Consider the following 15,160-nt stretch of genomic DNA (forward strand, 5'->3'; position numbering starts at 1 on the left):
TAGAGTTAGCCCTGTGCCAAAGGACATCATGATCGTCCTTGAAACGGCCGAGATACAGCGGATTTTCCAATTTATTGTCAAATTTTCTACATCAACCCATTGAAAAAATGCAAGACATTTTAATACCATTTTTATTGCATACTTCAAGGGTGCGCCATGGATCTTTTCTCGAAAACAAGCCATATCTCAGCCATATCCTGTCATATTTTCAAAAGACATATATTGCTTCGATCACAAGGATTATCTCTATCGATTGGCATCAACAAAATATGGGATCATCTAAGTGTAGGAATACTTGTAATTTTTTAGTTCAGCAGAACTATAATCCATAAAACGATCAGCCCAAAAGTATGCATTTCTTTTTTGTACTGTGATATGCAAAACTTATTTTTAAATTGACATCCCAAAAGTATGCAATTATTTTTTCGGATGCGTTTGCAAATCTCCAATAACTTTCAAACTGTAATGAGCATGATATTAATTAGGCTGCCTAAAAGTATGCACCACTTTATATATATATATTTCCAAAGAAAATTGTGAAACAAGTATGAAACTAATTTTATAATAAATATAAAAAAATTCTTAAATTCGAATTTAAAACTTACTTCAACGCATTATTTGTTTAAATCAAATAGTTTTTGTTTTTATAAACAGACAATACTTACCTCTTTAGTACGCATATTTTCCAATACATTTCAGCAGCTTGGTTTTAATTTCCCATTTCAATTTAAATATTAATTTTGGTGGATATATAGTATGCAATATTTAATATTTTGATTCTTTATTTTATGCTTACAAATAAATAGAGTTTACGGACATATTCTCTTTATCATTAATATTTAATATTGAATAGAAATAATATTGATAAAGGATATATTTCTTATTTATGGAAATATATTAACTATTAAATTAAGCTTAACAAAAGGCTGCTCTACAACATGAAAATAGCATAAGCTCCCCAGCTAATATCTATAATTTGCAGATGAGTTTTTCCTGTCAATTGCTAGACGGAATGTTTGCTCTTGCGAGCGTGTAATGTGAACTTTGCCAGGTTCACCCTGCTGTCAGTTCAGTTCAGTTCAGTTACTCAATGTTCGGCTCCATCAACTACAAAATTTCTAAATGGGCATCCTGTTAGCAATCATTGCCAGGAATGTTCATCTTTACCTCCGCAACACTCCCAACTCCTTTCGCACTTTATCTCCGTCTCTCTCTTTCGTTCTCTGTCTATATATATCGATTGTCTCTGTGTGTGTGTGTGTGTTTTTTCAAGCTAAGCAGATTAGCAAAGTTTGTAATTACGTTGGTAATTGATTAGGTTCGAACAACAAACTGCTAATAAGATTATTGCAGTCGAGAACAAACCGAGCTGAAAAAACAACTCAACCCGGGGAGAAGCAACAGTAGCATCAGCATCAGCAGCTGGAGCAGGAGCAGGAGCAGCGACAACAATGCCCAAAACCCGAACACGCAACGAAATTGAAGCGATTTGTGGCACAAGTTTTGCATGGATCAGAATCAGGAGCAAGAGGAGTCGAATAGCAGCCACCTCCTGATGCTGTTATCCCCCCCAATCTGCCTATCGTTTCGTCTCCTCTGGCTCTCTCTTATTCCCACGCTTGTTTGCACAATTTGTGGCTGTGTGGAGTGTGGGCGTGGCAGGCAGTGTGTGGGCGTTCAAACTGGATGCACTGCACTGTGGAGTAAATAGCCAGAGTTTATAAATCAATCTTGTTCGGATTCTGTAAATAAAAGTGCAAGAATATAAAATTGATATTTAATAAAGATTTAAAAATAGAAGCATACAAAAATCTAGCTTATTTTAAAAGAGACTAAAGTGATTAATTCATTTGTGCATTTATCCCATAGTCCAGGGCAAGCAAAGGGGCTGCGCTGCTGCCAGAAGGGAAGAGAGGGAGAGAGAGTGGAGGCGGGAGGCCGCAGTAAGCTCACGCAAGCCGGAAGAACAACAATCGACCGCCGAAATAACAATGGCTTTGGCGCGTTTGCCAGTTTGGCATTGGGCGTATTGTTAATAGCATTGCACGCACACAAATGCACACGCAACGACACACACACACACGCACATGCAAGATAAACAATTTAGTGGCAATGCAACGTGGGCAAACAATCAGTGTTCGACTGAAGATGTGGGACAGACACACACACACACACACAGAGTGTACACTGTACTCCGTACTCTTGACGACTGTCCGGCAAGCCCAAGGCGGAAACGGAAGTGCATGCGCCCAGCTGCAACTGCGTGTGTGTGTGTGTATGTATGTGTGTGGGAGATAAATGCCAAGGGCTGTGCCTGGGCCTATCACTCGTTGTCACTGTCTCCATTCACTTGGGGGGAGAGTTTCGATCGGCTTTCAGCTGCTGATTAAAATCCCATGCTCAGTTGCAGGCAGCCATCGATCACACTCAAAATGCCGCTCAAATAACGCTCTCTTTCTCACGCACACACACACGCATACACTTGCAACTAAAGTGCACAATAACCAAACAAGAAAAAAAAGTCGGAAAGCGAGCAAGAAAAAGGAAAATAGAAACGGGCTTCAAACCATTCGGGAATAGCTGCAATTTTGCACGTGAACACGCTTGTCCTGCCAGCTGGTTGCTGCCTCTCTGTCTACCGCCTCCATCTCCCTTCTCTTTCTGCTGCTGCTGCTGCTCTGGCATATCACTTCCAGTTCACTTGACAGATATGGCGGCGGGCGTTTTTGGTTAGGCGGCTGTGGGCCGTAAGCATCAGCTTGCATTTTTACCCGCCATTCGCTTGGCTGGCTTTTGGCTGAGCTACACTTTTGTGAGTTTTTAACTTGTTTCCCCGTCACTCAACCCTTTCACTTTTACCCTTCTATCTTTTTTTTTTTGCTCAATTTCAAATGCATTGCCAATCCACATGATGGGCATGCACTTTCAATGTACGATTGCCAGTTGTTCTCCCGTCGCTGTTGCTGTTATTGTTGCTACGTGTATATTTTGTATAAGCAAATCTCGACAGCTAACCCAGTTTTCTGCTTTTGACTTTGTGCGGGACACAAAAGTGGTTCAGTTCTGTTCAACTCTTTTATGACTGCTGACTGACAGCCCTCGAAATCTGTTTCCATAATGTAACTATAGCATTTTCGATTGCGATAACTGCGAGCGGCACTTGGCCAAAGGGAATTGGAGTGTTAAGTAATCAATGAGTGGATGGATAATGAATCTTAAATTAAGAGTAAAGCTCGTTAAAGCAGTTGGTTTTTTTTCCTCTGTCTTTCCCGTCAAACTTAAATATTTCTCTTCACATCAAAATTTCAAATTCAAGCAGTGACTTTGGTTTTTTCGCTGGCTTTCCGGTCAAACTTAAACATTGCATTGCTCTATTGCTATGTAGGTTAACTAAATCAAAATTATAGGCAGACCACCGTCCGCAAATCAATCTATTTCATCTATTTCTTGGCTGTTTCCTGTAGTCTTTCATTTTGCGGTTCCTGTTTTCATTTTATTTAATTTTTCCGCTACCATTTTAAAGTGTTCTCCTACGCATATTATAAAGTTGTCTGCTCTGTGTGTCTCCTGCTTTCTCTTTGATTTCTTCTGCGTTCATTTCCCCTCTTTCTTACACCTCTCAAACATTTTCTTCCCACAACTTTCTTTTTTCTCATACTGCAGCCGCTCTCACTCTGCAGTCTCTCATATTCTCATCTTTTCTCTGCGTCTTATTTCTACCAATGTATTTAACCACTCTCTCTTTCTCTCACTCTCTATCTACCTCTCTCTCTCCCTCTCTTTCTTTCTCTGGTTTCCCATCTCACTTCTCCTGGACCTTCCTTCTTTTTTATCGCCACTGGCTGTTGCCATTTCCTGTTGTTTGCCAGCTGCCATTGCAGATTTTCATACACAAATGTTATTTATTTATTTATTTTTGCAGTAAAACTTATTTTGTTTTGCCTTTGCCGCGTCCTTCCCTCGTTCCACCCGCCGCTGATTACGCACAGAAATAAAACGGAAAAGCCGCGAGAAAAATACAAAACAAAAACAAAAACAAAAACAGGCACATTACAAGCAGCCGTTGCTTCTGCTGCTTCTGCTCTTTGGAATTGTGAGGAAATCGTGTTGTGCCCACGAGACAAGGGAAAACTTTATCATAAGTGTTTCGCTCGAGTACACGTATCTTATAAACTTGTAACTGTAACTGTAACTGTAACTTGTAAACACAACAGCAGCAAATAATAAGTTTTTCCATATGGAAATTCATGTTATGGTTGAGTCAGTCGATTGTCGAATGACAAAATCGAGGGGACAAAACCGACGTTTGACCATCAAATTGCACCACAAAAACTCGCATTTCATTCACATTTCATTTGCTTACAATGTTGTCAAATTGCCTGCATAACATCAACAACTATAGCAAGTTATGTGCATACACAAAAAGGCAACTTCAAATCAAATTCAAAATTTGACAAATAACTAAAAATTGCATTTTATTACGCTTCTACGAATGTTGTCGCAAAATTGCCAAAGCGTTGCAGACTCTGAAAAACTCAATTAAAATGGACTTAGTTTTATTTCCCTGTATGACAGGCACAAATCAGGCAGTCCTTCGACCCCAAACTGTCCTCATATGTTAAAAGCAGAGTAAAAGCCACACAAATTTTAGTGAAATATAAATGAAGACAGCTTAATATTGAAGTCACGAATTGCAGATACGCTGCAAAAGTTTATGACTTAAAAAAAAAGAATATGCACATTCAACTAATTATGAAATGGGAATGTAATAAGAATACATTATTTATTGTACACATATTTATTTTAAAATATCTATTGTAAAATGTTGCTTTTAAATGCAATTAAGATTATTTTCTGGTTTTACGTATTTGTTTTGAAATATTATTTATTATTAAATGTAACTTTTTTTTATTAAGTCGTAAGACTCGCATCACTTTTCGCTGTCTTAATATGAAATGCATTTATCTTTTTCATAGCCATGTCAAATAGTTATGCATGAGTCCAAGCTCAAAATAGAGAGACATCAAGCAGACAACTTACTGACAACACACACACATATACATATGCAGTTACAGCAACACTCTTTGGGCTTAAAATTGTGGTGATGTACTGGCAAGTTTCAGTCTTCAGTCTGCAGTCTCCAGTCGACAGCAATCCGTAGTCTCTGATTCACCAAGTCTCAGTTTTTAGCTTCAACTTTAGCATATTCAGCGAACACTGACTTTCTCTCTCTCTCTCGTTTTCATTCTCTGACTCTGTCTCCGTGTTGTTTCGCCTGACGTTCTGACATTTTTGCGGTCTGTGTGGTCTTCTTTTTAGGAGTTGTTAAGAAATCAACTTTTTGGCTTTTGCGGTTGGTCGCACATTTAGCTGTAAGTTGTGAGAATTGTGAGAGCTTAAAAACTGCATTTTCCTTCTAATTGGCGCACTTTTGTTTAGCACATTACGAATAAGCCTGCTCACACACACACACACTCACACATACAGACGGAGTTCCATTTGTGTGCATATAACATAAAAGTCTTACAAATGTCTAACAAGCTTAGCAATTAGCATTGCAGCTGTCATTCAAATTTACCAAATAAAAGACAAGTACGCATACAGATTTGATAGTTATTAAGCTTGTCCTTTTTGACAAGCAACAAAAATGTGCTTTAATATTTCACTGCATTTCTTAGATAGCTTTTAAATTTATTCTGAATAATTTTATTTAAAAGAAATTTAATTTAATTTCATATATTTCAATTGTGTTTATCACATTTCGAAGTTGACTTTTCAATAGTGTTTTATCGGGCTTTCACATTTAATTTCTCAAAAATTATTCTGACTAGTTTTTAGATGAAAAAAATGTAATAGAATAAATTTCAAACATATTTTTCTCAATTCGAGTTGGCATTTAATTTGTGATTTATTGCACTTTAATATTTCATTTCATTCAACAGTTTTAAATGTTATTCTGACTAGTTTTTATTCAAAAGAAATTTTAAATACTTCAATATATTTTTCTCATTTCAAGTTGATTTTTAATGTTTGTTTTATTTATTTTCTAACATTCTTTACATATTTATTTGAAATAAGTTTAATTTAAATCAATGAGTTTAACATATATTTTTTCCATTTTTAATTGACTTTTCATTTGTGTCTAAACATTTCTTTGCATTTTAAAATGTTACTTAAAGTCTTTCATTTGTATTTTGTCATTTCTTCTTTTTTGTTGCTTAATTGATAGTGCATATTTTTGGCCAGCTGCTGTCGAAAGGTGGCTGGCATATAAATATGATATAGCCCAACCTTTTTTAGCCAACTGCACAAATGGCCAAAAATCAAGTGCCCTCTGCCCTGGACTGTGAGCTATTAAATTTATGACGTAAGTAAATTGAATTTTAAATTTGAGTATGACAAATGCGCCACGCATTCGAGCTACGTACATACACACATACGTACGCCCACAAACGTGTTAAATCTGGGCGTGGCACTAGGGCAGGCTGCGAGGGGAGGTTGCATTGAAATTGCCTATGCGCGCACAAAAGTCATAAGTTGGCAATGGGTCGGATGACGACGGCAGCGGTGCAAAAAATTGCCAACAATAAACGTGACGCCAACAACATACATATGTATATAAATTTGTGTGTGTGTGTTAGTGTGTGTGCTGGAAGTGTTGACGCAATGACTAACTGAAACTGCCAGGCGGAGTCTACCGGCCAACAGACGAATGGACGGACTGACGCACTGACTGATTGAGTGAATTTGAGATTGAATGACAGGCAGACGCCCAGGGTGAGATTTGATAGAAGAGTAAGGGCAAGAGAGAGAGGAGTGAGAGTGGAGGGGGAGAGGTAGAATAGACGTGTAGCTGGCAGTTTGGGCAGCAAATCAAAATCAGCACAAACTGTAATGGAAACGACAAATACGTGCGCAGTTTCTCAACAGCAACAACAACAACAACTGCTTCGAAATTTGTGACAGTAAATTTAACGGAAAGTGCCTCATCAACACGACGCCATATTGCAGGCGATGGCGAGGGGGAAGGGGGAGAGGCGTGGCAAACTCACTCGCACACACACTGACGTAACAAATTGTTGAGTTCTTTGCCGCGTGCTGCTCAATTATTGTAAAAATCAAATCGGCCAAAATTTTCTATTACAGAGCAAACAACATGCAAAATAAAGTCAAAAAAATCCGAATCTGAAATCATACAATTGCCGCCTCCCTAAGGGAAACTCAATTTGAAAATGCTGCACACGTCGAAATTTTTGTTTTTTTTTGGCTTTTCTTTTAGGCAATGGCGGCAAATGTAGCGTTAACTTGGGCAACGTTTGACAAATCTCACCGCGCTGTAGAAATCGAATTACACCCCGAACCAAAAAAAAGACCACCTGACAAGTAGCAGGGAAAGCAAAACAGAAGTCGTGTATATGTGTGTTTGACAGCAAACTCACGTGTCATGATGCACTTGAGACTGGGCGCAGTTGTCTGTCACACAGCTCTCTAGACTGGGACTCTCGGCTGTTGTCATTGTTTTCGACAGCAAATTTTGATGTTTCCAAAGAGAGAGAGAGCGAAGGGAAACGAATTAGAGTTTTGGGGAAACAACTCCCAGTGACATTGTGTGGCGACGGCGACGGCTTTGAGTTCAGTTCTCAAATCAAAAACGTATCAAATAAAAGATTGCGCCAAAAAGCGTAGCATACTTTTGTGCGCAACACTCAACACGTACCCCAAAAAAAAAAAGAGAAGAAGATAAACCTGCTGCTGTTTGCTCATGATGTGAATGTGTGACGAGTGTTTCTTCAATTTCTATTCTCATCTTGTTGCTGTTGTCAGCAAGCGAGGGCAAGCGAGAGACACTGGAATGAGCTGGCACTTGGGAGGTTTTTTTGTGAGACGACACGATGACACTTGCAACAATGCCGAAAGGAAAATCATCACCAAATCACCAAATCGCAAACGGCAAATCACAATAATACGAAAATGAAAATAAATCTCGATAAAGCAACACAACTTTCTAAGGCACTTCAATGTGAAATTCTATTTATCAGCGCGCGCACTCTGAAGAGCCTCTGCAGCGTCTTAAGAGGTGCTTTTTATAGCATTTCATTTTTGACTTGATTCTATGAATAGAGCAAATAAGAGAGCGTCGAATTATATTTACTGTTTAGTCAAAAATCAAATCGAAGTGCTAACAAAATAAATATGAAAGTGCTCTACAATTTTCAACAATCAATCAATTTAAATGAATATAAATATTTTTATCATTTTTCTCTTACAAGCTTGTAATTCATTTTGGCCACAGCTCAAATGCAATTTTTGTCTTTTTCTCTCTAATTATTGTATAATTTCCCTTTTAAAAGTTTATTATTTGAAAACACAACTTTTAAAGGAATGTGAGGCGTCTTAAGAGGTGCTTTTTATAACATTTCATTTTACTTGATTCTATGAATAGAGCAAATAGGAGAGCGTTGTAGAAATATTATATTAAATATAAAAAATCAAATTAAAGCTGTATAAATATGAAAGTGCGTTACAACAAACAAACAAATAAGTTAATAATTTCTTTTATATTTTAGGCTCCACCACTTATCAACAATCAATCAATTTGAACCGCACTAAATAGTTTTATAATTTTCGATTGAAAACGTAATTTAATAATCATATTTTTGGCCACAGCTCAAATTCAAATTTCGTATTTTTCTCTATAATTGTTTTATAATTACCCTCTTATAAGTTTATAATTTTAAAAGTTGTGTTTTAAAATGGAATGTGAGAAAAGGAATGTGAGGCGTCTTAAGAGATGTTTTTTATAACATTTCATTTCACTTGATTCTATGAATAGGGCAAATAAGAGAGCGTCGTAGAAAGTATATAACATATGAATATTACTTTAAATATAAAAAATCAAATTAAAGCTGTATAAATATAAAAGTGCGTTACAACTTTTCAACAATCAATCAATTTAAATGAAAACAAATAAGTTAATAATTTCTTTTATATTTTAGGCTCCACAACTTCTCAACAATCAATCAATTTGAACCGCACTAAATAGTTTTATAATTTTCGATTGAAAACGTAATTTAATAATCATATTTTTGGCCACAACTGAAATTCAAATTTCATATTTTTCTCTATAATTGTTGTATAATTACCCTCTTACAAGTTTATAATATTCATTTGTAAAATCATAATAATATTTTGCCGCAGTCCAATTGAAATTATGTGTGTGTGTGTTTTCGTGTGATAATTATTGAACTGTATTTAGCGCGTTGATTGAGGTTGCCACACTACACGCGTCGCTTTTTAGTTTGCGCATATTTAGGACGTGTTTCCGCTGGCAGCTAATTAAATAAACAAATTTATGAGCACCTCGCTGGTTGGTATTACCAATGCATGTTATTAACCCAAATTCAGAGTAACCCAACAATCTACCTCTCTTTCTGTTTCCACCTCTCTCTCTATTTCACTCTCTTCTTCACTCTTTCTCACTCTCTACCTCTCTCCTTTACCCTCATATGACAACAACTATAAGTTGTAGCTAGCAATTCGGGCTCTATCCCATTGCCGTTGGCACTCTGTTGAATGTGTGAAAGTGCGCTTGCATAATTTCATTAAAATAACTGTCAAAAATTTCACGTATGCCAACACACATACACACACTTAAGGCCTGCGGCTCACTCAAACACACTCACACACCCGCACACTCATCCTACACGCACGTGTAGAAAGGAAAACCCAACAAAATGCTAAGCGCTTCAAATTCAAACGTTGCCTGCGTCTGTTGCTGGGGCCGCAGCTGTCAATAGGAATTCTGCAGGTGTCAAAAATATTTCAGGCATGCCTCCCAACTGTCTCTGTATTAGTGAGTGTGTCTGTGTGTGTGTGTATAAATTGGCATAAATTGCTTTAGGGCCCACGTGCAGAGCAGCAGCAGCAGCAGAAGTGAATCGAAATCGCAATCGCAATCGCACTTGTATCTGTATTTGAAATTAATTTTCATTATTGGATTGCGCGACTTAGACATCACTATCATGTTCTTATCAGCATCAACGCACACACACACACACACACACCGACATACCGATACACACATACAGTCATATCTGGCACACATACAGGCCACAAATTTTTGCTCTTGACGTGGCACCTAATCGCTCAGAAAACATTGGCAAAATTCCCCACAAAGCCCACGAATGACAATCGATTTTCGTTTTAAACTCATTTGACAAGTCAGCCAAAAGCTGCCGAATTTTATGCTGTTATCCCAAAAACGATTTAATAATTCAGTGAAAGTGAGTTGAATTTATGGCTTTATTGAATTGTTGGCAACCATTTAAATGTAGTAAAAACGAATTTTATATGTTGATAAAATATATTTTTATCAACTCTTTTTAGAGCAGCACATTTTATGATTTAATTCATTTATGATTTATTGTTTGCCAGTAAATATTATCTATGTTCTTCAGCTAGAGTAAAGGCCATACTTGGAACTGCAAAGACAAACAATCGATATGCTTTGTTAGAGAGCCTTATTGGTCTGCTCATTCAGGCCAAGATTTCAATTACAATTCAAAGGGAAGCACAATACCAATACCAGAAGGTATTGCGGCCAGCACAAAAGCAGAGGCACAAAGCGAGATGAGAGAAAGGGTGAAACATTCGTTATGGTTACCCAATGCTTCAAGAGATAATGAAGAGGAAGCCCTACTCGGCGAGTCCTTGACTCGAGCGAGAGAGACACACAATTTTGTGGAAGCCACAAAACTAACCAAGCAAATAATTTTGCAAAATTGAATTGAATCTCTATGAATATGAATATATATGTATTGTAAGTGGACGCTCATCTACACGTCAAAGGAAATAACGGTAGAGGTGGAGAGCACACTTCTGTGACCAGAAACAAATTGCAAAATTACAAATAATTTGGCAAATTTAATTTGATTTCAAGAGACACAAACTCCAACGTCAAAGTTTCTCAATGGGCCTCGTTTTGTATGTGTGTGTGTGTGTGTAGGCTGTTTGCGCTTCATTGCCAGCTTAATTGTAAAGTTGTATATCAAAGTCTTTTGGCGGCATGACCGAGTAACCAAAACGAATCCAAATCGAATCACGTCGTTGCCCGAGATGCTTCTTCAGTTGCTGTTGCTGCTGCTTCTCTTTCCATTTTTACTGTTTGCTGGCCGCACAACCACTTCAACCAAAAATGTCAAGTGAAAAGCATTCAAATCGCTGTCCCTTAGCTTCTCCTCCTCCTCCTCCTCCTATTTCTTCATCGCCTCTTTCAAAATACATGCAGACAAAAAAACTTTTGAAAATCAACGCAGTCGCCGCGCACCTTTCTCAAAAGGTAGCAAAACGTGAGCTGACTTACTAAGCGACCCCAAAAGCCAAAAACCATAGCGAAATCGAAAGCAAGAACACGGCAAAGAATTCGTGCCACAACACACAAACACACACAAACATTCTCGTTTAATGAGACCAATAAAAGCCTCTGGGCCAGCCCTCAGACTCAGCCTGAGACTCACTCAGGTATCGTATAGTATGTAGGTTGCTTTACTGGCGAAATCAAAAGTTTTTTGCAAATTGCATTTGTAATGGCAGCGACGCTTAAATCTTTTATGAGCTCTCCCATACTTAAGTATATTACGAGCCCTCCCCGTACAAAAAACAGAACGTTTCAACGCTGCAAATGAAATTGAAAGCGCACGCACGTGTTTAAGACGTTAAAACCCTTCTTCCCTCTAATTGTTCACATGGGACAGTTTTCGACAAAACTGTAACACAGTTTACAGCGACGCCCCTTTTGAACTGTCGAATAAACTGCAATACGTTTAAGCTTTTAATGTGCTGCCGATCAGCAGAATGTAACAATGTTGCCTTTGCGGAAATTCAATATAATTAGTAGAGCATTTTCTTGAATTTAATTAGAGGCTAAAATAATTTGAATCTATTATTAATAGATTGTGGAAATTGATAAAATAAGTAAGAGATTCAACAAATTTTGTAGAATTTTCTGAATGTTAATTGGTAGCATGATTTTGGCACTGAGCAGGTGATAATAGATTAAATGAATTGTATAAATTGATAAAGTAAATAAGTCATTCAATGCAGTCTAAGGATATTAGAACATTATCATATCTCAAAAAAAATGCAGAAAACTTGTCGACAATGCCTAATGAAATAAATTCTAATGCTGTGATTGATTATTACAAAAATCTTCAAATATGGTGTAAATTGCAATCGGTAAAATTTGTTAGGTTAAGGCTCAATTTCTCAATATTCCCATTTAATGCAGTTTAAGAATATTTAAGCTCTATAATAAATCAAGATAAATTAAGCATTTAGGTAAATTTCTGATCAAATTTGTTAAGATAAATTTATATGCTGCCATAAATTATCTATAATACAAATATTTCAACATGGTACAAAAAAGAGTTTAATAAAGTCAAAACTACAATTTCACAGTAGCCGCTGACAAAGTGTATCAAAATCTGGGTTGTTAACAATTTCTCCAAATCAATTCACTCAAGTAGGCTTGATTTTTTGAGTACAAATCAAATTAAATCAGTTTTCGATTCAACTGTCTATTGAGAACATCCTATCATTTTATTTAAATTAATTTTTCAATATATTTTATTTCAAAAGCAAAGTGCAAGCGATGTCTCACACCATTTTGTTGATACATCCAAAGCCATCGTCGTCGACTCGCACCTACAGTGAATACGACAGCGTTAAAGAATGTCTGGAGGCAATTTGTCAAATCTACGAAGAGCATCTGAAGCGACAAAGTCCCAATGTGCCAACGATAACGTATGATATAGTAAAATTGTTCGATTTCATCGACTCATTTGTGGATATTGCCTGTGTCGTTTATCAACGAAGCACTTCAAGCTATGCGCCTTATAGCAAAGAATGGATCAAGGATCAAATCTATATTTTATTTCGCGAAAAAGCAATGGATACTGACAATTAAAGAGTTTTACAATTTGTTAATTTTATGAATAAAAATGTTGCAAGTTGTTGGCTAATTTATGAGCTTAATTGTGAAATGAAAATGAAAATTAATTGTTGTACAAATGTGTCTCGCAAGGAGCGAAACGCGGAATAACAATTAATTAATCATCGGCTACAAGAGCCATTAAACGCGATTGTGTTGCTGCTAAGAAGAGAGAGATGAAGAGAGCAGAGTAAAAAGTAATCCACTTAAACTCAAATTTGTCAAAAGCATAAAATTACAGAAGCAACAGTGGAATGGCAAGTAAAAAATCGACAACAAGCACAGAAAGTAGCAAATAAAAGTAGCTTCTACAATCGAGTGGAGGAGGTATGAGGGCCCAAAACAAATGATCGCTCATAAAAAGTGACACTTTTTGGCGCGCATCCACTAAAGGTAACGCAAAGTGAAGGGGAAAAATAGTTCGAAAAGTGCCAAAAAAAAAAAAAAGAAAAAGGGGGAAAGGCAATGTCGCTTTTCGTCGCATCCGTCATGCTGGTTCCGTCGCTTCGGTTATATTGGAAATTTGTTTCAATCAAAGGTTTAGCAGACAAAAAATAGAGGGGTCTAGGGGGAGAGGGAGAAGGAGTTTTGCAGTTATGTGCCATATCAAATCACTCAAAGTGTTGTTACAAAGACAACGCCAGACAGGAGCGTCAGACAACGCCAGACAATGCCAGACAGCTGCCCAGCATCGATGCTGTTGTATGTAGTCGACTTTATTGCCAAATGGTTATCATATTGCTTATAGATTTTGCAACAGGAGCCACACTGACGTTGATTGATCAATATGAGAGCCGCAGTTACCTAACCATCAGTTACTCTCACTCACCTCGTCCGTCCATTTATTTATTTATTTCTTTCCGTTTCGCTTTTTTTTTCTTGGTTTTTGTTGTTGTCAACTCTTCCATACGAATGACAGAGTTTTTTGTTCACAGGCGGGCATCTGCAGCGTCGTTTCGAGTGATTTGCTGTTTATGATTAATCATTCCGTTGCCGCATGGGGCAACAGTTAGCAGCCCAAAAGAACTTTTGCCAGCTTTAACGCGCACAGTTGGCAGCAACAAAACAAATTAAAAAACATTTAGGCAGCTGTGGCAAGCGATTCAGAGTCGAGTTGAGTTGAGTTGAGCAGCACTCCAAATTTACGCAGTGCAAACTTATATTTTATGATTTTGATTTGCGTTTTGCAAGTGCTCAACGCCCGCCCCAAAAAGTAGGCAACGAAAAATGTAAAATTTCTTCTTTTTCCCCCAACACACAACACAAACGTGCTGCAAAGTGTTGCTCTGTGTGCCCAAGTGGGCTTAGTAAAACTTTTCGTGTGTGTCTCTGTGTGGGTTTTAGTCTGTGTGTGTGTTTGCAAAAGCTAAAGTATTGGCCTGTGTTCTGAAATTCCCATTCGAGTGTAGAACGCTGAATTGCTAAGCGCTTTTTAACACAGTTGGCTAAATCGAAAATTAATATGTATTTTTAAAATGTGTTTGTAGTGCGAAGCTATCTTCCTTCTCAATATTTATAATAATAAATTTAATGGCAATTAAGTTAGTTTTATAGTGCATATAAATGAGAACTAAATACTACATTTTTTTCTAAGTATTCATTCAATATGTTCCGCAATAATCTAATTAGTTTTTATGTGAATTTAATGAGAACTAACTACTATACTTTTTTAAGTACGTATTTGAATATTTTCCTCAAACTAATTTGGGATTGTTTGTATAAAAATTTTATGTTTTTGTAATTTCTTTAAATTAAATTAAAATAGAAGTACACAGAGTATAATAATAACTAACTACTCATTAATTTGACATGAATATATTTGAATGATTTGTTGAATTTCAATTAAAAATTGTATCTTCAACTGTTGAGACAGAAATTAATTATATATTATTGTGTTCTACCAGAAACTATTTCTGAAATGTATAAAATTTGAATAAAAAAATAAAATAAAAAGATTTGCATTTATTTATGTCGCTTTTTACATCTCTGTAAACATTCTTATCTTTAATGTTTAATAAAGAAAATAGAGATAAATAAATTAGTATCAAATGTAGTTTTATATAATTTCTTTTGACGTTTGCGATTTGGCAGCGAAATCGTTCACTTCATTTGCCATAGCGGGAAAATTGTATTGCATTTTAATAACGCAAAAAACGTCACAAGTATTCAAAC

The 15,160-nt window shown here is 36.7% G+C and overlaps 1 protein-coding gene and 1 long non-coding RNA gene across 3 annotated transcripts in view; one reads left to right on the top strand and one right to left on the bottom strand.

Annotated features, from left to right (window-relative positions):
* Nucleotides 1–893: 893 nt before the first annotated feature.
* The window catches only part of LOC132794810 (uncharacterized), a 65,565-nt gene continuing 51,298 nt past the window's right edge, over nucleotides 894–15,160 (bottom strand). The window contains exon 5 of the long non-coding RNA XR_009633335.1: nucleotides 894–1,742. This is a non-coding gene — a long non-coding RNA (uncharacterized LOC132794810). The remainder of the gene's footprint in view (nucleotides 1,743–15,160) is intronic.
* Nucleotides 3,368–13,045, top strand: LOC132798277 (enhancer of rudimentary homolog). Of its 2 annotated transcripts, none has more exons than XM_060810073.1 (2): nucleotides 3,368–3,381; nucleotides 12,637–13,045. In XM_060810073.1, the coding sequence occupies exon 2, from the start codon at nucleotides 12,650–12,652 to the stop codon at nucleotides 12,962–12,964; it is 315 nt and encodes a 104-aa protein (XP_060666056.1). In that variant the 5' UTR covers nucleotides 3,368–3,381; nucleotides 12,637–12,649; the 3' UTR covers nucleotides 12,965–13,045. The 2 variants fall into 2 exon arrangements, with proteins under 2 accessions (XP_060666056.1, XP_060666055.1); XM_060810072.1 differs by lacking the exon at nucleotides 3,368–3,381 and adding an exon at nucleotides 12,444–12,520.

Source organism: Drosophila nasuta, chromosome 2L, assembly GCF_023558535.2.
Source record: "Drosophila nasuta strain 15112-1781.00 chromosome 2L, ASM2355853v1, whole genome shotgun sequence".
NCBI classification, from domain to species: Eukaryota; Metazoa; Arthropoda; class Insecta; order Diptera; family Drosophilidae; genus Drosophila; species Drosophila nasuta.